Genomic DNA, 23,726 nt, shown 5'->3' with positions numbered 1-23,726 from the left:
TTTCACGCCTCGCATATTTCATCTACTGGCCACCTACTGGCTACACAAAATGTTGTGTTTTCATAGGTTTTTCTGCCTGCCCCTGTGGCCTGTTTTGATTAGGGTCACGGAAATTGGCACACATGTTTATCACCCCAAGATGCACAAAAAAGTCTCTTGGACCCCCCCTCCAAACCCAACAGGAAGTCCGCCATTTTGAAATTTCTGTTAATTTTTGGCGATTTGTGACCCTGCTGCAAAACTTTTCACGCCTCGCATACTTCATCCAATCAAGCTGAAAATCACTGTGTCCACTCAGGACACGATACAGAATAGACGCATTTCAAAACTCTTACAAAAGTATTACGGTGTGGTGGGGGCATGGCCTCAAAGTCGACCATTCGCCCTTACAAAGGAACTCCCTGTATTTTTTGCCCTAACGCGTAGCCCCGCTGGCCAGTTTGACACAGGATCATGAAAATTAGCACATATGTGTACCACCCCAAGACGCACAAAAAAGTCTCTTGGACCCCCCCTCCAAACCCAACAGGAAGTCCGCCATTTTGACTTATGTGGCCATTTTTTGCCTATTTGTGACCCTGCTTCAAAACTTTTCACGCCTCACATACTTCATCCAATTGAGCTGAAAATCACTGTGTCCACTCAGGACACCATAGGGAATAGACGCATTCCAAAACTCTTTCAAAAGTATTACCGTGTGGCGGGGGAGTGGCCTCAAAGTTGACCATTCGCCATTACAAAGGAACTCGCTGTGTTTTATGCAGTACTACCCATATACTTTATGCAATGTGGACAAAATCTTACAGTACTGCTATGGACCCGAGTCTGAACAGATATATATGCTAATAGGATGATACGGTAATAGCGCCACCTACTGGTAGCAGGAAAGTTTGGTTGTAAACATGTGTTTGTTGTACATCTCTGAAAATGAGAGGAGAGAGGAGAGGAGAGCATAGGACAGGAGAGTATAGGAGACGAGAGCATAGGAGAGAAGACTGCGATGGCCCCGCGGATCGCAAGGTCTGCGAGGGCCCGCAATGCTGCTTGCAGCTTTAATTGTTCTTGTTTTCACAGAGTTACATCTAAGCTAGATGAATTTACAAAGGACTTCCACAAAGAGCTTATGAAGCACAGAAATGCACCAAAGAGACAGAGACAGTCTTATTCTAGGTAACCTTATCACAAGAGCATACAAAGATTGTTGTAGTACATATTTTGATTACATCAGCACTATTCTCAATCCAAAAGGTATTTATTAAAGTTATTTGAACAATCTGTTTTCTTTGTCCCCTCCTTGTTTTTTCCTAGATCACGGCCATACAGCTTTAGATCCAGATCAAGATCCAGATCCAGATCTGATTCTTTTTCTCCCAACACATCCCATTCACATTCACGTTCCCATGGTCGGTCTTATCCCCGCTCCCCTTATTCTAGGCGCAATGGACTCAGTTATGGCCGCTCAAGGTCTAGATCACGCTCTCGTTCAAGGTTTTATGGGTACCGGTGTTCTGGCTCGCCACGGTCTCCTCTCTCCTACCGAGGAGCAGGTTCAGAGGGTGCAGAAGGAGCAGGACATTATAGGTCTAGGTCTCGACCCCCTGGTGGCTTCAGGAGCCGCAGTCCAGGTGGGAGGAAGCCACCTCCCCGGGAGCCACCACCACCTTATGAACCGAAGGGTTCTAGTCCTAGAGGCCATGATCGCTGGGAAAGTGAACGGTCTCGTTCAAGGTTTTATGGGTACCGGTGCTCTGGCTCGCCACGGTCTCCTCTCTCCTACCGAGGAGCAGGTTCAGAGGGTGCAGAAGGAGCAGGACATTATAGGTCTAGGTCTCGACCCCCTGGTGGCTTCAGGAGCCGCAGTCCAGGTGGGAGGAAGCCACCTCCCCGGGAGCCACCACCACCTTATGAACCGAAGGGTTCTAGTCCTAGAGGCCATGATCGCTGGGAAAGTGAACGGTCTAGACAACGGATAAAAGAGTATGAAGACTGGTACAACAAAAATTACGATGGCCAACATCCCCCAGTGTGTCACAGAGGTCATGGCCACAGAGACAGAAAAAGAGAGAGAGTGTCTCCATTAGCCAGAGATTATTCACCACAGGGAAGAGGAAGAAGAGGGAGAGAAGAGAGACGTGGTCCCCCTCACCATCCTCCATCCTATTCCTCATCAGGGACCAAGCTGCTATAGACCTGCATGTTTAAAGAAAATAGTATTATAATGAATGTCATAACAGTTGTTATTTAGGGTTTCGATATTAATTGCCGCCATGTTTGGGATCTTGAATATTGAATAAATTGGCAGTACACATATATATTTTAAAGAAATACAACGTTACTCATACATGACTATAAAATGTGTCTAAAGTATAAAAAGATAATCAGAGAACTTTATACAGACCAAATGGCCTCTGTTGCTGGAAATATTTATTGATGTATTTTATTGTTGCTGGAGCGATTGTCCTATACACTGTATAGTTGTTTTGTCTGAATTGTATATATGTGCATTGTGAGAAGGACTTTTCTGTGAGAGATGCAGACAACTATTGCACAGGAGAAATAATAATAAAAAATATCAAAGCAAAAGTTTCATAGCGCTCCATCCTTGATAACACTTTCCAACCTTATAAAGGCTCCTCCCCATTCAAAGTCAGTGAAAAATACACACAGGTTTTTCTTTTCTCTTTATCTGAGAAAATCACACCTCATATTCGATCTGAGATGCATTTATGATAAGATTTTGATTGTTGTTGAGATGCATCTTAAAGAGCAATAGAAAAGAGATTGAGTCCTGGATATGCCATGGATGTGTTAGTGATGACCTTCTGGATCCTTTTGCTCATCTTCCCAGGTTCTTGATTAAGAAGAAGTGAACAATATCTGGTCTCAAAATTATTATTCTAACAATGAAGAAGCAAATTCTGAGTCACACAAACAGAGACCTCATTCTGAGGAGTTTGTAAAGAGATCGATCACTTTGCTGAGGATGGAGACTATGAGCAGGATGCTGCAGAGTATTTGCTTGTAGGTTTCGGTCTGAAATGCTGCAAGGCGGCAGAACAATCTGCACAGCACTCTCTAAACTATGGTAGCTTGGGTTCAGTAGCCAGATTCTCTAGACTTGACCTCATGTCATGTGTAGTTTGATTTTTTAAAGAAAAGATTATAGTTTGGGTTGAAACAGACACGTCTACATTAGCTACAACAGCACAACACAAGCTATAAAACAGGCATCTCCCATCTGTTTGATTAGAACAACAAGAAGCAATGTGTTAAGTTAAAGGCTGTAAGATATCTCTGGCATCTCTACAAGATGCAGTCCATCATTTGATTGACCTTCTCTTCCACAGGACTCAGTAACATCATTGGCATCACTGTGTACATGCTCATCCCCCTGAGTCCAAAGTCACCGCCGTAGCAGGTTTACCAACACCAGTAACTGTGGGCTCAGAGTTCATGCTCTACACCTTATCCTCATCGCTCAAAGATGGAAAGATAGACTTAGCTGTGGAGGATTTACCAACTGCAGCTGCTCACAACAACACAGAAAAGACTAACTTAACTGACAAAAGAACATTTTCATGAAAAGTCTTTTCACAAGCTATATGGACCCAGAGGACTGTGGAGACTGGGATTGATCATTTTCTCAGTGAATCATTCAGCAGATGTCAAAAATCACAAATCAACTAATTTTACCATAGCCACAGTCAAAAACCCAAAATGTAGTCTCTGTTTACATCGAATAAAGCTTATGAATTAGCACAACATGTGCTTCACAGAGAAATGAGTGTGGTTCAAGGTAGTGTTGTGTTTGTGTCATACAGGTTGCCTCAGGTGTCTCTGTGTGAGAGAATATTCAAATATCTGTCCTTGCATAAATGAGCACAAAAGCAAATGTCCAAGAAGAGTACACGTTTAAAAACAAAGTCACAAACAATTTAGCAAAAATAATTAACCAACCCATAAAAAATATTATGGCCTCTTTGTGTGTGAATATGTATGAATGTGTTGTGGCAGGGTGCTAACTGCCTCACAGACACCGCTCGGCCATGCTACCCCTGAAAACCTGAATAAAACACCACATGCAGATTGGTTTAGTAGGGCTATAATGTGACAGATTGAGCAGTACTGATGATTCTTTTATTACATTATTCAAAGTAAATTGAGATCTTTTTCAATTGTTGCCAGGCTTGGCCCTGATCAATCAATGTACTGTTACTATTGTTGTGTTTTAGATTTGGCTAGCCTGAAAGCTTTATCCAGTTACCTGCCAAATTTATTTGTGAATTCCCAGTCAACAAAAGAAGATAAGATAAAAACAAAAGGAAATGATCCATCACAAGTAAGATGCAAAAGAAAATGCATTTTATCAACCTTTCTGTAGCACCAATTAAGAACAGCAACTTTGGATTAAATTGCTGCTGTTGGCCAAACTTCTTGGCAGCGGTGGGATTCGAACCCACGCCCCCGAAGAGACTGGAGCCTTAATCCAGCGCCTTAGACCGCTCGGCCACGCTACCACGTAACGCATGCAGCATTACCGGAAAAATCGTGCACGTGACAAACGCGTGTTTAGTTGAGGCGGAGCCATAACTTTCCCATCAAAAGTCATTTATGTTGTTTCTACCGAGAATCTATTAACAAAGCCAAGAAACAACCAAAGAGCACCGTGATGCCAAGATAAAGTAACGATATTAGATTGTAAGGTTTGCAACTCTACATTTAGGTGCAAGAAGCAATACTACAAACAAACAAAAAAGAAAACGAACAAAAACATTTTTATGAAACTAGAAAAGGGCATTTCCTGTAGAAAATGCAAGTTTGATTGCTGCAGCTGAAGCATTGCTTTGAATACTGATGTGAAGGATTGCTCTGAATTGCTGGAGAATCAGAGCAAGTCAGAGCTTTGTATGCCTCTGCGTGTCAGCCTGTCACCATGGTAACAGCAGAGGAGACCTCGAAAACCACTCCAACTTCTGAATACAAGTTTGATAGAGCAGCATCTAATGAGTGTTTTAAGACTAAATTGGAGTCTGTAGCTTGAAATTTGGAGATACATTTGGCAGATGACCCTCATTGAAGGGCTCTCTCATAGACTCCCATGTTAAAAATGACACCGAAATTGCTTAATATTTGAAAAAAATAAATTTTTTTGAAAAACAATGAAGTTGCTGGGCAACGGCAATCAAAGTAATAATTGTTTATGAACGTCAATCCGTTACCTGGCAACTACCTGCCATTTGGTGACAGCCAGACGAGAAGGAGCTTTAATCGCTGATGGATTTTATGGATTTTAATACAGAAGATTTAATTGGATATACAACTTCAGTTTTTTTATTGTGGAAAATAATCGCGGACCGAAGAGGAACCTTTGAGTGCTAAAAGCGTCACTGTTGGATTCAGGTTTTGCTCAGTGTCGAGGCTACGTTAGCTAATCTCGAGGGGTAGCATGTTAGCTTTGACATTACGAAACCCCTCTGAATAATTTTTTCAGTTATCGTCGATTTCGTTTCGTTTCGACTTTTTTTTGTGGGGCTCGGCAGTATTTGCCTTGATTTGAAAAATAAGAACTGTACCAACAGCAACACATTTCCACTAGGACTGCTGTTCGGGAAGCCACTGGCTGCAGCTCGGCGGGCCGGGCTTTCCATCAAGGACAATTTACCACGGACTTGGCCTCACCAACACCGATGAAATAAATTTATATTGTGCTGCGCGGACTGCCTTGGATTTGTTGACACCCTGTTGGGTTGTATTGGACTTCTAAGAACTGACGAGGCACACTGGACTCATAAGTGCTTAGACCTGTAAAAATGTTGTGTGTTCACTATAAGTTTTCTTCCAAACTGGATTACAATACAGTCACTTTCGATGGGCTTCATATCACCCTCAGTGAGCTTAAAAGGCTGATTATGGCTCGGGAGCGCCTCAAGGCCACAGACTGCGACCTGCAGATCACCAATGCGCAGACTCGAGAAGGTAGGATATGAGCAGACACTCTGTATGATGTTATAACAAGTAGATGTTGTGCTGACGTTTGAGCTCTTGCAACAGTAGTGTTGGTGGGGAAAGGTTAACGAGGGCTTCTAGATACTTGTGTTATGTAATGAACCAGAAAATGTGTTTTTGTTAATTAATGCTGCCACATTAGTAAAAAATGTTTACTTACTTTACAAAGGCTAGTCAACACCACAATTGCTTCCCACTCTAGTATTACACCATTTCCATGCGCATAACAGTCGCTTAATGCAAAAATATATTTATCCACAACGTTATACAGTTTAGGTTGTGAGAATCTGTTGTAAACATTTGCTGTAATCCATGGGTTTGCTCCAAGTTAATAATAATATATGGTGCATCTAACACAAGCTGTGATTCTGTTTTGTTCCAAGCTCCATAAATGTTATGTTCTGTATGTTTTCTAATTTGTTGTGTCTTATTTTACAGAATACACAGACGATGAAGCCCATATCCCGAAACACTCATCCGTGATCGTCCGCCGTACTCCAATTGGTGGAGTAAAACCTGCTGGCAGGACGTTCATTGTGTAAGTCTACCATTAAGTGATTAAGTGTACTGCAGTTTTGTTTTCTTTCTTTTCTTTCACATATTCTCTACAATTGTAGTTGAAAAACCCCTCTGCTTGGCTGCTGAATCCAGTCATCATAACTAATGGCCTCTCTTGTTTTTTTGTTGCAGAGATCGTTCTGACACAGCTGTGGTGGGATCTTCTAGACCCGTATGTAAAACAAACCCAAAAACAACACACTCTTCCCCTCACCTCTCTTTCTTCCGCCCTGTTTCTGGCTTTAATCACCTTTCTCTAAAACATTCTGTCAACAGATATCAGATTGTATCATGTGTTCACTGTGTAGTGGCTACATGTTTATGTTGAGATCTTAACCTCTGTGTTATTTAATGTGTTTTTGGGGAGGGTTTCCTCGAGTCAACACAGTTAAAGTAGTTTGTTGTTTCTCTCTAAAACCCCTGGTTTGAAATGAGCAGATTAAAGTGTGAATTGGCTGAAAGTGATGAAAAACTGTTTAATTGTTGCCACGTTATAAGTGACTGAGAAATAACACACACTGTTAATGACTGTATTTCATATTGAAATGATTTTGTAGCCTGCTTCAGACCAGTGTGGTCTTTTGAAGGAGTTTTTTTTGTGGAAACATATATTTATTTAACAACCTAAAGAAGTATGTGTGTGTGTGAAATAGATTTTCAAGTGATTTGTATTTAAAAAAAACTCAATCTTATAAACATAGAAATCTTTAGATCTGTTGTTCAGTAACAAATGCCAATGTATGTTAATGTATGTACTCTGATTTTCCTGCAGACGGATTCTTCTCCTTTGTCACTCGCCCAACTTGCCAAGGTACTGTCTCTGTATGATGCTTTGTGTAGTTAAAGAAAAGGTTGAATAGAGAAGTCTTTTAACTTTGCTGACATCCTGCATTTTTCTTATTTCCTTTTTCCACCATGTGTTTTAGACTCCAAACCTGGTAGACGCAAATGCATCAGAGGAGGACAAGATTAAAGCCATGATGTCTCAGTCCAACCATGAATACGATCCAATACAGTTAGTATACACACCTTATTTGTATACCTAAGTACGATTTCTACATTTTTAATTTGTACTCAAAATTGTTTTTACTTTATCTAGATATGCAGCTATAATAAACTTTGTCTAAATTGTTATTTGTCTCTAGTTACTCAAAGAAAGCCATTGGACCTCCTCCCGCGCACTACACCTGCTATCGTTGTGGGAAAGCTGGTCACTATATTCGCCAATGTCCTATGCTCATTGTAATTATTGCTCCTAATCTTCTCTCCTAACTACATGTGCAACTTGTACTGCACTTTCTGGAAGATCATATTGCATTTGTTTTGATTTTAGGTTCAGGATAAAAGTGTGGAGGGTCCCAAGCCAGTGAGAATTAGTAAGGGCATACCACAAAGCTTTATGGTGAAAGCAGAGCCAGGCACCAAGGGCGCCATGTTAACCAGCACTGGAGAGTATGCGATACCTGCCATAGATGCGTACGTGTCAACCACTGAAACATACACCCAAATACCCACAGACATCTGTCCTCTTGAAGAATTGCTGCTAACAAAGCTTTATTATTAGGGAGGCATATGCCCAAGGAAAGAAGGAACGGCCTCCGTTTGTCCCACATGACCAGTCAAGGTCTGAGGATGATACAGACCCGATCCCTGATGAACTCTTGTGTCCAATCTGCAATGACTTGATGACTGATGCCGTAGTAATACCCTGCTGTGGAAACAGTTACTGCGATGATTGTAAGTTATTACTAATTGTGTAGTACTGATAAAAATCTCAGTTTACACAAAAGCTTGGCAAAGTGCGATATTTGTGTTACTGTTTTGTTTGGCTCCCGCTAAGAATGAACTCACTTGAGCAATGTAGCCACAGGGCTTCATTCACTTTCATTTGTCCAGGCTGTTCATGGGTGTAATTTTCTTGCAGTTCAGTTTGTGGAACAACTTTCCCACTCAATCTCTATGTGCTTATCCAAGATAATTCTTAAAATGAGTAGAACATCAATACTTAAAGAGGCAGAAAGAAAGTTAGTTTTATTGAACATGTCCCTTATGCTTTTGTGGAATATATGTTTTTGTCTGTTTCCAGGTATAAGGACCGCCTTGTTGGACTCAGAGGAGCATATCTGCTTCACATGTAAACAGTCAGATGTTTCTCCTGACAATTTGATTGCCAACAAGTTTCTTCGACAGGTAGCCCTCTTAAATATATATTCTCATGTGGTGTTGGGTTTTATACCTGAGCTGTTTTTGAAATGATGATGAATCCCTGTTTGTCTTCATTTAGGTTGTGAACAACTTTAAAAATGACACGGGATACACCAAACATGTGCGTAAGCAGGTCCAGCATGCAGCCCCGCCTCCGCCACGGCCGCAGTTGGTCAGACCCCTCCACTCCAGACAGCAAGACCCACTCCTGGCCAATGTTACCCACCCTCCTCCCACAAGTGTACCATCCACGGCCTCTCAGGCACAGGTCCCTCCTCCTGCACCTGTTTCAACTGATACTGCTGCCCCAACGCCTCCTCATGTTGCTGCTGCTGTTGAAGAACATAGTGCTTCCCCAGCCCCTGAACCTGTTGTTGACCACCATTCTCCTATGCACACTACCAGCCATGGAGAACCACCACCACCAGGGTAAGTTAAGTCAGAGAAAGTTAACTGAGAAATTAAAAATGCACACTCAGGAAATATTTTTTTTCACAAGTTTGTCAATTGTGTGTCTTTTACCTTTAAGGGAAACGGAGCCAGAACCCACTTTGACACCAGAGTCATCAGACAGTGGATCACAGGTGGATAAATGTTTTGGTTTGAAGCAAGAGACTCGTCAAGAATCAGATAACCTGTTTTTATTTCATCACCTTATGTCAGGATAAACTTTAAATTGTTAACATTTATTATTACTACTAAAAATAATAACTAATATTCTACTAGGGATTTCTAGAAACTGTGCACTTAATCTCATCTTTTCCCCGCAGAGCTACAGTTTGCCAGTTATTGGCCAGCTGCCACCTACGAGGCCTCCTCACCCATCAGGTCAGAGGCTTAATTCATTTACGAAAAATTAGTGAGCTTAAAGAAAAGGCATTTAGTAACTAACAAACTGTCTCTTTGCTCAATTAGGTCACCAGTCACATCCCAGCCACTCTCACAGACGAAGTAGACCTTGGTAAGATCTAACCAGTTAAATGTTTGCATTGAAAAGTGTCAGTCTGTTATTGACCTGTGTCCCTTTCTCTGTAACAGGTACAGAAGTAGGGGAGAGCACCCCATCCCTCACATGCCAGCTCCACCTCCTGCACCTGTCCCTCCAGTTTTTCCAGCTCCCTCCATGTATCCCCCACCACCACAGGCCTACCCGCCTCCGTATACCTCTGGCCCCGGACTAATCCCACCCCCTGCCATTAGTTACCAACCTCAGCCTGTTTATGGTCCTGGCCCACCAGGGCTCAACCCTCCCTGGGTTCCACCTGCTACACAGCCCCCCCTTCTCCCTCTTCACACACAACAGCACCACCAGCAGGACAAGTAAGTTATTTTGTTACTGCAGTTGTTATGCAAGGTTCGGGTAAACATTTGTGTGTTTGGTATAGTGTAGGAATTTTCTATACAGTACGTTTACACAGTTTTTTAGGGCCCGAGCACCGAATGGTGCAAGAGCCCTATTGAAACCCTTAGGATTATTATTTTTTTTTTTTTTTATTTATTTTTTTTTTTTTTCCCCCTCCAAGATCGCATTTTTGGAGGCCTTAACATGCCCAAAAACTCACCAAACTTGGTAGAAAAATTCATTCGCCCGAAAAATTTTGAAATTTGCTGACTTTTGAAATGCACATATAAAAATGGCTCTATAGCGCCCCCAACGCGTAGCCCCTCTGGCCGGTTTGACACAGGATTATGAAAATTGGCACACATATGTATCACCTCAAGACGCACAAAAAAGTCTCTTGGACCCCCCCTCCAAACCCAACAGGAAGTCCGCCATTTGAAGGTTTGTGGCCATTTTTGGCGATGTGTGACCCTGCTGCCAAACTTTTCACGCCTCGCATACTTCATCTACTGGCCACCTACTGGCTACACAAAATGTTGTGTTTTCATAGGTTTTTCTGCCTGCCCCTGTGGCCTGTTTTGAGTAGGGTCACGGAAATTGGCACACATGTTTATCACCCCAAGATGCACAAAAAAGTCTCTTGGACCCCCCCTCCAAACCCAACAGGAAGTCCGCCATTTTGAAATTTCTGTTAATTTTTGGCGATTTGTGACCCTGCTGCAAAACTTTTCACGCCTCGCATACTTCATCCAATCAAGCTGAAAATCACTGTGTCCACTCAGGACACGATACAGAATAGACGCATTTCAAAACTCTTACAAAAGTATTACGGTGTGGTGGGGGCATGGCCTCAAAGTCGACCATTCGCCCTTACAAAGGAACTCCCTGTATTTTTTGCCCTAACGCGTAGCCCCGCTGGCCAGTTTGACACAGGATCATGAAAATTAGCACATATGTGTACCACCCCAAGACGCACAAAAAAGTCTCTTGGACCCCCCCTCCAAACCCAACAGGAAGTCCGCCATTTTGACTTATGTGGCCATTTTTTGCCTATTTGTGACCCTGCTTCAAAACTTTTCACGCCTCACATACTTCATCCAATTGAGCTGAAAATCACTGTGTCCACTCAGGACACCATAGGGAATAGACGCATTCCAAAACTCTTTCAAAAGTATTACCGTGTGGCGGGGGAGTGGCCTCAAAGTTGACCATTCGCCATTACAAAGGAACTCGCTGTGTTTTATGCAGTACTACCCATATACTTTATGCAATGTGGACAAAATCTTACAGTACTGCTATGGACCCGAGTCTGAACAGATATATATGCTAATAGGATGATACGGTAATAGCGCCACCTACTGGTAGCAGGAAAGTTTGGTTGTAAACATGTGTTTGTTGTACATCTCTGAAAATGAGAGGAGAGAGGAGAGGAGAGCATAGGACTAGGAGAGTATAGGAGACGAGAGCATAGGAGAGAAGACTGCGATGGCCCCGCGGATCGCAAGGTCTGCGAGGGCCCGCAATGCTGCTTGCAGCTTTAATTGTTCTTGTTTTCACAGAGTTACATCTAAGCTAGATGAATTTACAAAGGACTTCCACAAAGAGCTTATGAAGCACAGAAATGCACCAAAGAGACAGAGACAGTCTTATTCTAGGTAACCTTATCACAAGAGCATACAAAGATTGTTGTAGTACATATTTTGATTACATCAGCACTATTCTCAATCCAAAAGGTATTTATTAAAGTTATTTGAACAATCTGTTTTCTTTGTCCCCTCCTTGTTTTTTCCTAGATCCCGGCCATACAGCTTTAGATCCAGATCAAGATCCAGATCCAGATCTGATTCTTTTTCTCCCAACACATCCCATTCACATTCACGTTCCCATGGTCGGTCTTATCCCCGCTCCCCTTATTCTAGGCGCAATGGACTCAGTTATGGCCGCTCAAGGTCTAGATCACGCTCTCGTTCAAGGTTTTATGGGTACCGGTGCTCTGGCTCGCCACGGTCTCCTCTCTCCTACCGAGGAGCAGGTTCAGAGGGTGCAGAAGGAGCAGGACATTATAGGTCTAGGTCTCGACCCCCTGGTGGCTTCAGGAGCCGCAGTCCAGGTGGGAGGAAGCCACCTCCCCGGGAGCCACCACCACCTTATGAACCGAAGGGTTCTAGTCCTAGAGGCCATGATCGCTGGGAAAGTGAACGGTCTCGTTCAAGGTTTTATGGGTACCGGTGCTCTGGCTCGCCACGGTCTCCTCTCTCCTACCGAGGAGCAGGTTCAGAGGGTGCAGAAGGAGCAGGACATTATAGGTCTAGGTCTCGACCCCCTGGTGGCTTCAGGAGCCGCAGTCCAGGTGGGAGGAAGCCACCTCCCCGGGAGCCACCACCACCTTATGAACCGAAGGGTTCTAGTCCTAGAGGCCATGATCGCTGGGAAAGTGAACGGTCTAGACAACGGATAAAAGAGTATGAAGACTGGTACAACAAAAATTACGATGGCCAACATCCCCCAGTGTGTCACAGAGGTCATGGCCACAGAGACAGAAAAAGAGAGAGAGTGTCTCCATTAGCCAGAGATTATTCACCACAGGGAAGAGGAAGAAGAGGGAGAGAAGAGAGACGTGGTCCCCCTCACCATCCTCCATCCTATTCCTCATCAGGGACCAAGCTGCTATAGACCTGCATGTTTAAAGAAAATAGTATTATAATGAATGTCATAACAGTTGTTATTTAGGGTTTCGATATTAATTGCCGCCATGTTTGGGATCTTGAATATTGAATAAATTGGCAGTACACATATATATTTTAAAGAAATACAACGTTACTCATACATGACTATAAAATGTGTCTAAAGTATAAAAAGATAATCAGAGAACTTTATACAGACCAAATGGCCTCTGTTGCTGGAAATATTTATTGATGTATTTTATTGTTGCTGGAGCGATTGTCCTATACACTGTATAGTTGTTTTGTCTGAATTGTATATATGTGCATTGTGAGAAGGACTTTTCTGTGAGAGATGCAGACAACTATTGCACAGGAGAAATAATAATAAAAAATATCAAAGCAAAAGTTTCATAGCGCTCCATCCTTGATAACACTTTCCAACCTTATAAAGGCTCCTCCCCATTCAAAGTCAGTGAAAAATACACACAGGTTTTACTTTTCTCTTTATCTGAGAAAATCACACCTCATATTCGATCTGAGATGCATTTATGATAAGATTTTGATTGTTGTTGAGATGCATCTTAAAGAGCAATAGAAAAGAGATTGAGTCCTGGATATGCCATGGATGTGTTAGTGATGACCTTCTGGATCCTTTTGCTCATCTTCCCAGGTTCTTGATTAAGAAGAAGTGAACAATATCTGGTCTCAAAATTATTATTCTAACAATGAAGAAGCAAATTCTGAGTCACACAAACAGAGACCTCATTCTGAGGAGTTTGTAAAGAGATCGATCACTTTGCTGAGGATGGAGACTATGAGCAGGATGCTGCAGAGTATTTGCTTGTAGGTTTCGGTCTGAAATGCTGCAAGGCGGCAGAACAATCTGCACAGCACTCTCTAAACTATGGTAGCTTGGGTTCAGTAGCCAGATTCTCTAGACTTGACCTCATGTCATGTGTAGTTTGATTTTTTAAAGAAAAGATTATAGTTTGGGTTGAAACAGACACGTCTACATTAGCTACAACAGCACAACACAAGCTATAAAACAGGCATCTCCCATCTGTTTGATTAGAACAACAAGAAGCAATGTGTTAAGTTAAAGGCTGTAAGATATCTCTGGCATCTCTACAAGATGCAGTCCATCATTTGATTGACCTTCTCTTCCACAGGACTCAGTAACATCATTGGCATCACTGTGTACATGCTCATCCCCCTGAGTCCAAAGTCACCGCCGTAGCAGGTTTACCAACACCAGTAACTGTGGGCTCAGAGTTCATGCTCTACACCTTATCCTCATCGCTCAAAGATGGAAAGATAGACTTAGCTGTGGAGGATTTACCAACTGCAGCTGCTCACAACAACACAGAAAAGACTAACTTAACTGACAAAAGAACATTTTCATGAAAAGTCTTTTCACAAGCTATATGGACCCAGAGGACTGTGGAGACTGGGATTGATCATTTTCTCAGTGAATCATTCAGCAGATGTCAAAAATCACAAATCAACTAATTTTACCATAGCCACAGTCAAAAACCCAAAATGTAGTCTCTGTTTACATCGAATAAAGCTTATGAATTAGCACAACATGTGCTTCACAGAGAAATGAGTGTGGTTCAAGGTAGTGTTGTGTTTGTGTCATACAGAAGTGTGAGAGAATATTCAAATATCTGTCCTTGCATAAATGAGCACAAAAGCAAATGTCCAAGAAGAGTACACGTTTAAAAACAAAGTCACAAACAATTTAGCAAAAATAATTAACCAACCCATAAAAAATATTATGGCCTCTTTGTGTGTGAATATGTATGAATGTGTTGTGTTATATATGATGGCAGGGTGCTAACTGCCTCACAGACACCGCTCGGCCATGCTACCCCTGAAAACCTGAATAAAACACCACATGCAGATTGGTTTAGTAGGGCTATAATGTGACAGATTGAGCAGTACTGATGATTCTTTTATTACATTATTCAAAGTAAATTGAGATCTTTTTCAATTGTTGCCAGGCTTGGCCCTGATCAATCAATGTACTGTTACTATTGTTGTGTTTTAGATTTGGCTAGCCTGAAAGCTTTATCCAGTTACCTGCCAAATTTATTTGTGAATTCCCAGTCAACAAAAGAAGATAAGATAAAAACAAAAGGAAATGATCCATCACAAGTAAGATGCAAAAGAAAATGCATTTTATCAACCTTTCTGTAGCACCAATTAAGAACAGCAACTTTGGATTAAATTGCTGCTGTTCATGAAAGATGAAAACTTCTTGGCAGCGGTGGGATTCGAACCCACGCCCCCGAAGAGACTGGAGCCTTAATCCAGCGCCTTAGACCGCTCGGCCACGCTACCACGTAACGCATGCAGCATTACCGGAAAAATCGTGCACGTGACAAACGCGTGTTTAGTTGAGGCGGAGCCATAACTTTCCCATCAAAAGTCATTTATGTTGTTTCTACCGAGAATCTATTAACAAAGCCAAGAAACAACCAAAGAGCACCGTGATGCCAAGATAAAGTAACGATATTAGATTGTAAGGTTTGCAACTCTACATTTAGGTGCAAGAAGCAATACTACAAACAAACAAAAAAGAAAACGAACAAAAACATTTTTATGAAACTAGAAAAGGGCATTTCCTGTAGAAAATGCAAGTTTGATTGCTGCAGCTGAAGCATTGCTTTGAATACTGATGTGAAGGATTGCTCTGAATTGCTGGAGAATCAGAGCAAGTCAGAGCTTTGTATGCCTCTGCGTGTCAGCCTGTCACCATGGTAACAGCAGAGGAGACCTCGAAAACCACTCCAACTTCTGAATACAAGTTTGATAGAGCAGCATCTAATGAGTGTTTTAAGACTAAATTGGAGTCTGTAGCTTGAAATTTGGAGATACATTTGGCAGATGACCCTCATTGAAGGGCTCTCTCATAGACTCCCATGTTAAAAATGACACCGAAATTGCTTAATATTTGAAAAAAATAAATTTTTTTGAAAAACAATGAAGTTGCTGGGCAACGGCAATCAAAGTAATAATTGTTTATGAACGTCAATCCGTTACCTGGCAACTACCTGCCATTTGGTGACAGCCAGACGAGAAGGAGCTTTAATCGCTGATGGATTTTATGGATTTTAATACAGAAGATTTAATTGGATATACAACTTCAGTTTTTTTATTGTGGAAAATAATCGCGGACCGAAGAGGAACCTTTGAGTGCTAAAAGCGTCACTGTTGGATTCAGGTTTTGCTCAGTGTCGAGGCTACGTTAGCTAATCTCGAGGGGTAGCATGTTAGCTTTGACATTACGAAACCCCTCTGAATAATTTTTTCAGTTATCGTCGATTTCGTTTCGTTTCGACTTTTTTTTGTGGGGCTCGGCAGTATTTGCCTTGATTTGAAAAATAAGAACTGTACCAACAGCAACACATTTCCACTAGGACTGCTGTTCGGGAAGCCACTGGCTGCAGCTCGGCGGGCCGGGCTTTCCATCAAGGACAATTTACCACGGACTTGGCCTCACCAACACCGATGAAATAAATTTATATTGTGCTGCGCGGACTGCCTTGGATTTGTTGACACCCTGTTGGGTTGTATTGGACTTCTAAGAACTGACGAGGCACACTGGACTCATAAGTGCTTAGACCTGTAAAAATGTTGTGTGTTCACTATAAGTTTTCTTCCAAACTGGATTACAATACAGTCACTTTCGATGGGCTTCATATCACCCTCAGTGAGCTTAAAAGGCTGATTATGGCTCGGGAGCGCCTCAAGGCCACAGACTGCGACCTGCAGATCACCAATGCGCAGACTCGAGAAGGTAGGATATGAGCAGACACTCTGTATGATGTTATAACAAGTAGATGTTGTGCTGACGTTTGAGCTCTTGCAACAGTAGTGTTGGTGGGGAAAGGTTAACGAGGGCTTCTAGATACTTGTGTTATGTAATGAACCAGAAAATGTGTTTTTGTTAATTAATGCTGCCACATTAGTAAAAAATGTTTACTTACTTTACAAAGGCTAGTCAACACCACAATTGCTTCCCACTCTAGTATTACACCATTTCCATGCGCATAACAGTCGCTTAATGCAAAAATATATTTATCCACAACGTTATACAGTTTAGGTTGTGAGAATCTGTTGTAAACATTTGCTGTAATCCATGGGTTTGCTCCAAGTTAATAATAATATATGGTGCATCTAACACAAGCTGTGATTCTGTTTTGTTCCAAGCTCCATAAATGTTATGTTCTGTATGTTTTCTAATTTGTTGTGTCTTATTTTACAGAATACACAGACGATGAAGCCCATATCCCGAAACACTCATCCGTGATCGTCCGCCGTACTCCAATTGGTGGAGTAAAACCTGCTGGCAGGACGTTCATTGTGTAAGTCTACCATTAAGTGATTAAGTGTACTGCAGTTTTGTTTTCTTTCTTTTCTTTCACATATTCTCTACAATTGTAGTTGAAAAACCCCTCTGCTTGGCTGCTGAATCCAGTCATCATAACTAATGGCCTCTCTTGTTTTTTTGTTGCAGAGATCGTTCTGACACAGCTGTGGTGGGATCTTCTAGACCCGTATGTAAAACAAACCCAAAAACAACACACTCTTCCCCTCACCTCTCTTTCTTCCGCCCTGTTTCTGGCTTTAATCACCTTTCTCTAAAACATTCTGTCAACAGATATCAGATTGTATCATGTGTTCACTGTGTAGTGGCTACATGTTTATGTTGAGATCTTAACCTCTGTGTTATTTAATGTGTTTTTGGGGAGGGTTTCCTCGAGTCAACACAGTTAAAGTAGTTTGTTGTTTCTCTCTAAAACCCCTGGTTTGAAATGAGCAGATTAAAGTGTGAATTGGCTGAAAGTGATGAAAAACTGTTTAATTGTTGCCACGTTATAAGTGACTGAGAAATAACACACACTGTTAATGACTGTATTTCATATTGAAATGATTTTGTAGCCTGCTTCAGACCAGTGTGGTCTTTTGAAGGAGTTTTTTTTGTGGAAACATATATTTATTTAACAACCTAAAGAAGTATGTGTGTGTGTGAAATAGATTTTCAAGTGATTTGTATTTAAAAAAAACTCAATCTTATAAACATAGAAATCTTTAGATCTGTTGTTCAGTAACAAATGCCAATGTATGTTAATGTATGTACTCTGATTTTCCTGCAGACGGATTCTTCTCCTTTGTCACTCGCCCAACTTGCCAAGGTACTGTCTCTGTATGATGCTTTGTGTAGTTAAAGAAAAGGTTGAATAGAGAAGTCTTTTAACTTTGCTGACATCCTGCATTTTTCTTATTTCCTTTTTCCACCATGTGTTTTAGACTCCAAACCTGGTAGACGCAAATGCATCAGAGGAGGACAAGATTAAAGCCATGATGTCTCAGTCCAACCATGAATACGATCCAATACAGTTAGTATACACACCTTATTTGTATACCTAAGTACGATTTCTACATTTTTAATTTGTACTCAAAATTGTTTTTACTTTATCTAGATATGCAGCTATAATAAACTTTGTCTAAATTGTTATTTGTCTCTAGTTACTCAAAGAAAGCCATTGGACCTCCTCCCGCGCACTACACCTGCTATCGTTGTGGGAAAGCTGGTCACTATATTCGCCAATGTCCTATGCTCATTGTAATTATTGCTCCTAATCTTCTCTCCTAACTACATGTGCAACTTGTACTGCACTTTCTGGAAGATCATATTGCATTTGTTTTGATTTTAGGTTCAGGATAAAAGTGTGGAGGGTCCCAAGCCAGTGAGAATTAGTAAGGGCATACCACAAAGCTTTATGGTGAAAGCAGAGCCAGGCACCAAGGGCGCCATGTTAACCAGCACTGGAGAGTATGCGATACCTGCCATAGATGCGTACGTGTCAACCACTGAAACATACACCCAAATACCCACAGACATCTGTCCTCTTGAAGAATTGCTGCTAACAAAGCTTTATTATTAGGGAGGCATATGCCCAAGGAAAGAAGGAACGGCCTCCGTTTGTCCCACATGACCAGTCAAGGTCTGAGGATGATACAGACCCGATCCCTGATGAACTCTTGTGTCCAATCTGCAATGACTTGATGACTGATGCCGTAGTAATACCCTGCTGTGGAAACAGTTACTGCGATGATTGTAAGTTATTACTAATTGTGTAGTACTGATAAAAATCTCAGTTTACACAAAAGCTTGGCAAAGTGCGATATTTGTGTTACTGTTTTGTTTGGCTCCTGCTAAGAATGAACTCACTTGAGCAATGTAGCCACAGGGCTTCATTCACTTTCATTTGTCCAGGCTGTTCATGGGTGTAATTTTCTTGCAGTTCAGTTTGTGGAACAACTTTCCCACTCAATCTCTATGTGCTTATCCAAGATAATTCTTAAAATGAGTAGAACATCAATACTTAAAGAGGCAGAAAGAAAGTTAGTTTTATTGAACATGTCCCTTATGCTTTTGTGGAATATATGTTTTTGTCTGTTTCCAGGTATAAGGACCGCCTTGTTGGACTCAGAGGAGCATATCTGCTTCACATGTAAACAGTCAGATGTTTCTCCTGACAATTTGATTGCCAACAAGGTTCTTCGACAGGTAGCCCTCTTAAATATATATTCTCATGTGGTGTTGGGTTTTATACCTGAGCTGTTTTTGAAATGATGATGAATCCCTGTTTGTCTTCATTTAGGTTGTGAACAACTTTAAAAATAAGACGGGATACACCAAACATGTGCGTAAGCAGGTCCAGCATGCAGCCCCGCCTCCGCCACGGCCGCAGTTGGTCAGACCCCTCCACTCCAGACAGCAAGACCCACTCCTGGCCAATGTTACCCACCCTCCTCCCACAAGTGTACCATCCACGGCCTCTCAGGCACAGGTCCCTCCTCCTGCACCTGTTTCAACTGATACTGCTGCCCCAACGCCTCCTCATGTTGCTGCTGCTGTTGAAGAACATAGTGCTTCCCCAGCCCCTGAACCTGTTGTTGACCACCATTCTCCTATGCACACTACCAGCCATGGAGAACCACCACCACCAGGGTAAGTTAAGTCAGAGAAAGTTAACTGAGAAATTAAAAATGCACACTCAGGAAATATTTTTTTTCACAAGTTTGTCAATTGTGTGTCTTTTACCTTTAAGGGAAACGGAGCCAGAACCCACTTTGACACCAGAGTCATCAGACAGTGGATCACAGGTGGATAAATGTTTTGGTTTGAAGCAAGAGACTCGTCAAGAATCAGATAACCTGTTTTTATTTCATCACCTTATGTCAGGATAAACTTTAAATTGTTAACATTTATTATTACTACTAAAAATAATAACTAATATTCTACTAGGGATTTCTAGAAACTGTGCACTTAATCTCATCTTTTCCCCGCAGAGCTACAGTTTGCCAGTTATTGGCCAGCTGCCACCTACGAGGCCTCCTCACCCATCAGGTCAGAGGCTTAATTCATTTACGAAAAATTAGTGAGCTTAAAGAAAAGGCATTTAGTAACTAACAAACTGTCTCTTTGCTCAATTAGGTCACCAGTCACATCCCAGCCACTCTCACAGACGAAGTAGACCTTGGTAAGATCTAACCAGTTAAATGTTTGCATTGAAAAGTGTCAGTCTGTTATTGACCTGTGTCCCTTTCTCTGTAACAGGTACAGAAGTAGGGGAGAGCACCCCATCCCTCACATGCCAGCTCCACCTCCTGCACCTGTCCCTCCAGTTTTTCCAGCTCCCTCCATGTATCCCCCACCACCACAGGCCTACCCGCCTCCGTATACCTCTGGCCCCGGACTAATCCCACCCCCTGCCATTAGTTACCAACCTCAGCCTGTTTATGGTCCTGGCCCACCAGGGCTCAACCCTCCCTGGGTTCCACCTGCTACACAGCCCCCCCTTCTCCCTCTTCACACACAACAGCACCACCAGCAGGACAAGTAAGTTATTTTGTTACTGCAGTTGTTATGCAAGGTTCGGGTAAACATTTGTGTGTTTGGTATAGTGTAGGAATTTTCTATACAGTACGTTTACACAGTTTTTTAGGGCCCGAGCACCGAATGGTGCAAGAGCCCTATTGAAACCCTTAGGATTATTATTTTTTTTTTTTATTTTATTTTTTTTTTTCCCCCTCCAAGATCGCATTTTTGGAGGCCTTAACATGCCCAAAAACTCACCAAACTTGGTAGAAAAATTCATTCGCCCGAAAAATTTTGAAATTTGCTGACTTTTGAAATGCACATATAAAAATGGCTCTATAGCGCCCCCAATGCGTAGCCCCTCTGGCCGGTTTGACACAGGATTATGAAAATTGGCACACATATGTATCACCTCAAGACGCACAAAAAAGTCTCTTGGACCCCCCCTCCAAACCCAACAGGAAGTCCGCCATTTGAAGGTTTGTGGCCATTTTTGGCGATGTGTGACCCTGCTGCCAAACTTTTCACGCCTCGCATACTTCATCTACTGGCCACCTACTGGCTACACAAAATGTTGTGTTTTCATAGGTTTTTCTGCCTGCCCCTGTGGCCTGTTTTGAGTAGGGTCACGAAAATTGGCACACATGTTTATCACCCCAAGATGCACAAAAAAGTCTCTTGGACCCCCCCTCCAAACCCAACAGGAAGTCCGCCATTTTGAAATTTCTGTTAATTTTTGGCGATTTGTGACCCTGCTGCAAAACTTTTCACGCCTCGCATACTTCATCCAATCAAGCTGAAAATCACTGTGTCCACTCAGGACACGATACAGAATAGACGCATTTCAAAACTCTTACAAAAGTATTACGGTGTGGTGGGGGCATGGCCTCAAAGTCGACCATTCGCCCTTACAAAGGAACTCCCTGTATTTTTTGCCCTAACGCGTAGCCCCGCTGGCCAGTTTGACACAGGATCATGAAAATTAGCACATATGTGTACCACCCCAAGACGCACAAAAAAGTCTCTTGGACCCCCCCTCCAAACCCAACAGGAAGTCCGCCATTTTGACTTATGTGGCCATTTTTTGCCTATTTGTGACCCTGCTTCAAAACTTTTCACGCCTCACATACTTCATCCAATTGAGCTGAAAATCACTGTGTCCACTCAGGACACCATAGGGAATAGACGCATTCCAAAACTCTTTCAAAAGTATTACCGTGTGGCGGGGGAGTGGCCTCAAAGTTGACCATTCGCCATTACAAAGGAACTCGCTGTGTTTTATGCAGTACTACCCATATACTTTATGCAATGTGGACAAAATCTTACAGTACTGCTATGGACCCGAGTCTGAACAGATATATATGCTAATAGGATGATACGGTAATAGCGCCACCTACTGGTAGCAGGAAAGTTTGGTTGTAAACATGTGTTTGTTGTACATCTCTGAAAATGAGAGGAGAGAGGAGAGGAGAGCATAGGACAGGAGAGTATAGGAGACGAGAGCATAGGAGAGAAGACTGAGATGGCCCCGCGGATCGCAAGGTCTGCGAGGGCCCGCAATGCTGCTTGCAGCTTTAATTGTTCTTGTTTTCACAGAGTTACATCTAAGCTAGATGAATTTACAAAGGACTTCCACAAAGAGCTTATGAAGCACAGAAATGCACCAAAGAGACAGAGACAGTCTTATTCTAGGTAACCTTATCACAAGAGCATACAAAGATTGTTGTAGTACATATTTTGATTACATCAGCACTATTCTCAATCCAAAAGGTATTTATTAAAGTTATTTGAACAATCTGTTTTCTTTGTCCCCTCCTTGTTTTTTCCTAGATCCCGGCCATACAGCTTTAGATCCAGATCAAGATCCAGATCCAGATCTGATTCTTTTTCTCCCAACACATCCCATTCACATTCACGTTCCCATGGTCGGTCTTATCCCCGCTCCCCTTATTCTAGGCGCAATGGACTCAGTTATGGCCGCTCAAGGTCTAGATCACGCTCTCGTTCAAGGTTTTATGGGTACCGGTGCTCTGGCTCGCCACGGTCTCCTCTCTCCTACCGAGGAGCAGGTTCAGAGGGTGCAGAAGGAGCAGGACATTATAGGTCTAGGTCTCGACCCCCTGGTGGCTTCAGGAGCCGCAGTCCAGGTGGGAGGAAGCCACCTCCCCGGGAGCCACCACCACCTTATGAACCGAAGGGTTCTAGTCCTAGAGGCCATGATCGCTGGGAAAGTGAACGGTCTCGTTCAAGGTTTTATGGGTACCGGTGCTCTGGCTCGCCACGGTCTCCTCTCTCCTACCGAGGAGCAGGTTCAGAGGGTGCAGAAGGAGCAGGACATTATAGGTCTAGGTCTCGACCCCCTGGTGGCTTCAGGAGCCGCAGTCCAGGTGGGAGGAAGCCACCTCCCCGGGAGCCACCACCACCTTATGAACCGAAGGGTTCTAGTCCTAGAGGCCATGATCGCTGGGAAAGTGAACGGTCTAGACAACGGATAAAAGAGTATGAAGACTGGTACAACAAAAATTACGATGGCCAACATCCCCCAGTGTGTCACAGAGGTCATTGCCACAGAGACAGAAAAAGAGAGAGAGTGTCTCCATTAGCCAGAGATTATTCACCACAGGGAAGAGGAAGAAGAGGGAGAGAAGAGAGACGTGGTCCCCCTCACCATCCTCCATCCTATTCCTCATCAGGGACCAAGCTGCTATAGACCTGCATGTTTAAAGAAAATAGTATTATAATGAATGTCATAACAGTTGTTATTTAGGGTTTCGATATTAATTGCCGCCATGTTTGGGATCTTGAATATTGAATAAATTGGCAGTACACATATATATTTTAAAGAAATACAACGTTACTCATACATGACTATAAAATGTGTCTAAAGTATAAAAAGATAATCAGAGAACTTTATACAGACCAAATGGCCTCTGTTGCTGGAAATATTTATTGATGTATTTTATTGTTGCTGGAGCGATTGTCCTATACACTGTATAGTTGTTTTGTCTGAATTGTATATATGTGCATTGTGAGAAGGACTTTTCTGTGAGAGATGCAG

The 23,726-nt window shown here is 42.4% G+C and overlaps 2 protein-coding genes and 2 non-coding genes across 4 annotated transcripts; 2 read left to right on the top strand and 2 right to left on the bottom strand.

Moving 5' to 3' along the window:
- Positions 1 to 4,435: 4,435 nt before the first annotated feature.
- Positions 4,436 to 4,517, bottom strand: trnal-aag (transfer RNA leucine (anticodon AAG)). The gene has a single exon. It is a non-coding gene; the product is annotated as a tRNA-Leu (tRNA).
- A 1,293-nt stretch (positions 4,518 to 5,810) lies between these two features.
- Positions 5,811 to 10,093, top strand: LOC114451950 (E3 ubiquitin-protein ligase RBBP6-like). Its single transcript, XM_028431000.1, has 14 exons — positions 5,811 to 5,976; positions 6,445 to 6,544; positions 6,697 to 6,736; positions 7,337 to 7,375; positions 7,491 to 7,579; positions 7,710 to 7,806; positions 7,898 to 8,040; positions 8,129 to 8,301; positions 8,651 to 8,754; positions 8,849 to 9,198; positions 9,299 to 9,353; positions 9,540 to 9,597; positions 9,685 to 9,730; positions 9,808 to 10,093. The coding sequence occupies exons 1-14, from the start codon at positions 5,811 to 5,813 to the stop codon at positions 10,091 to 10,093; spliced, it is 1,746 nt and encodes a 581-aa protein (XP_028286801.1).
- A 4,942-nt stretch (positions 10,094 to 15,035) lies between these two features.
- trnal-aag (transfer RNA leucine (anticodon AAG)) lies at positions 15,036 to 15,117 on the bottom strand. The gene has a single exon. It is a non-coding gene; the product is annotated as a tRNA-Leu (tRNA).
- Positions 15,118 to 16,410: 1,293 nt separating this feature from the next.
- Positions 16,411 to 20,550, top strand: LOC114451876 (E3 ubiquitin-protein ligase RBBP6-like). Its single transcript, XM_028430874.1, has 13 exons — positions 16,411 to 16,576; positions 17,045 to 17,144; positions 17,297 to 17,336; positions 17,937 to 17,975; positions 18,091 to 18,179; positions 18,310 to 18,406; positions 18,498 to 18,640; positions 18,729 to 18,901; positions 19,251 to 19,354; positions 19,449 to 19,798; positions 20,140 to 20,197; positions 20,285 to 20,330; positions 20,408 to 20,550. Exons 1-13 carry the CDS (start codon positions 16,411 to 16,413, stop codon positions 20,548 to 20,550), a joined length of 1,548 nt encoding a protein of 515 aa, XP_028286675.1.
- The last annotated feature ends 3,176 nt before the right edge of the window (positions 20,551 to 23,726 follow it).

This window comes from Parambassis ranga, chromosome 1 (assembly GCF_900634625.1).
Source record: "Parambassis ranga chromosome 1, fParRan2.1, whole genome shotgun sequence".
Taxonomy (NCBI): domain Eukaryota; kingdom Metazoa; phylum Chordata; class Actinopteri; family Ambassidae; genus Parambassis; species Parambassis ranga.
The sequence above is the reverse complement of the archived record's forward strand: the minus strand, read 5'-3'. Positions and strand labels throughout refer to the sequence as shown.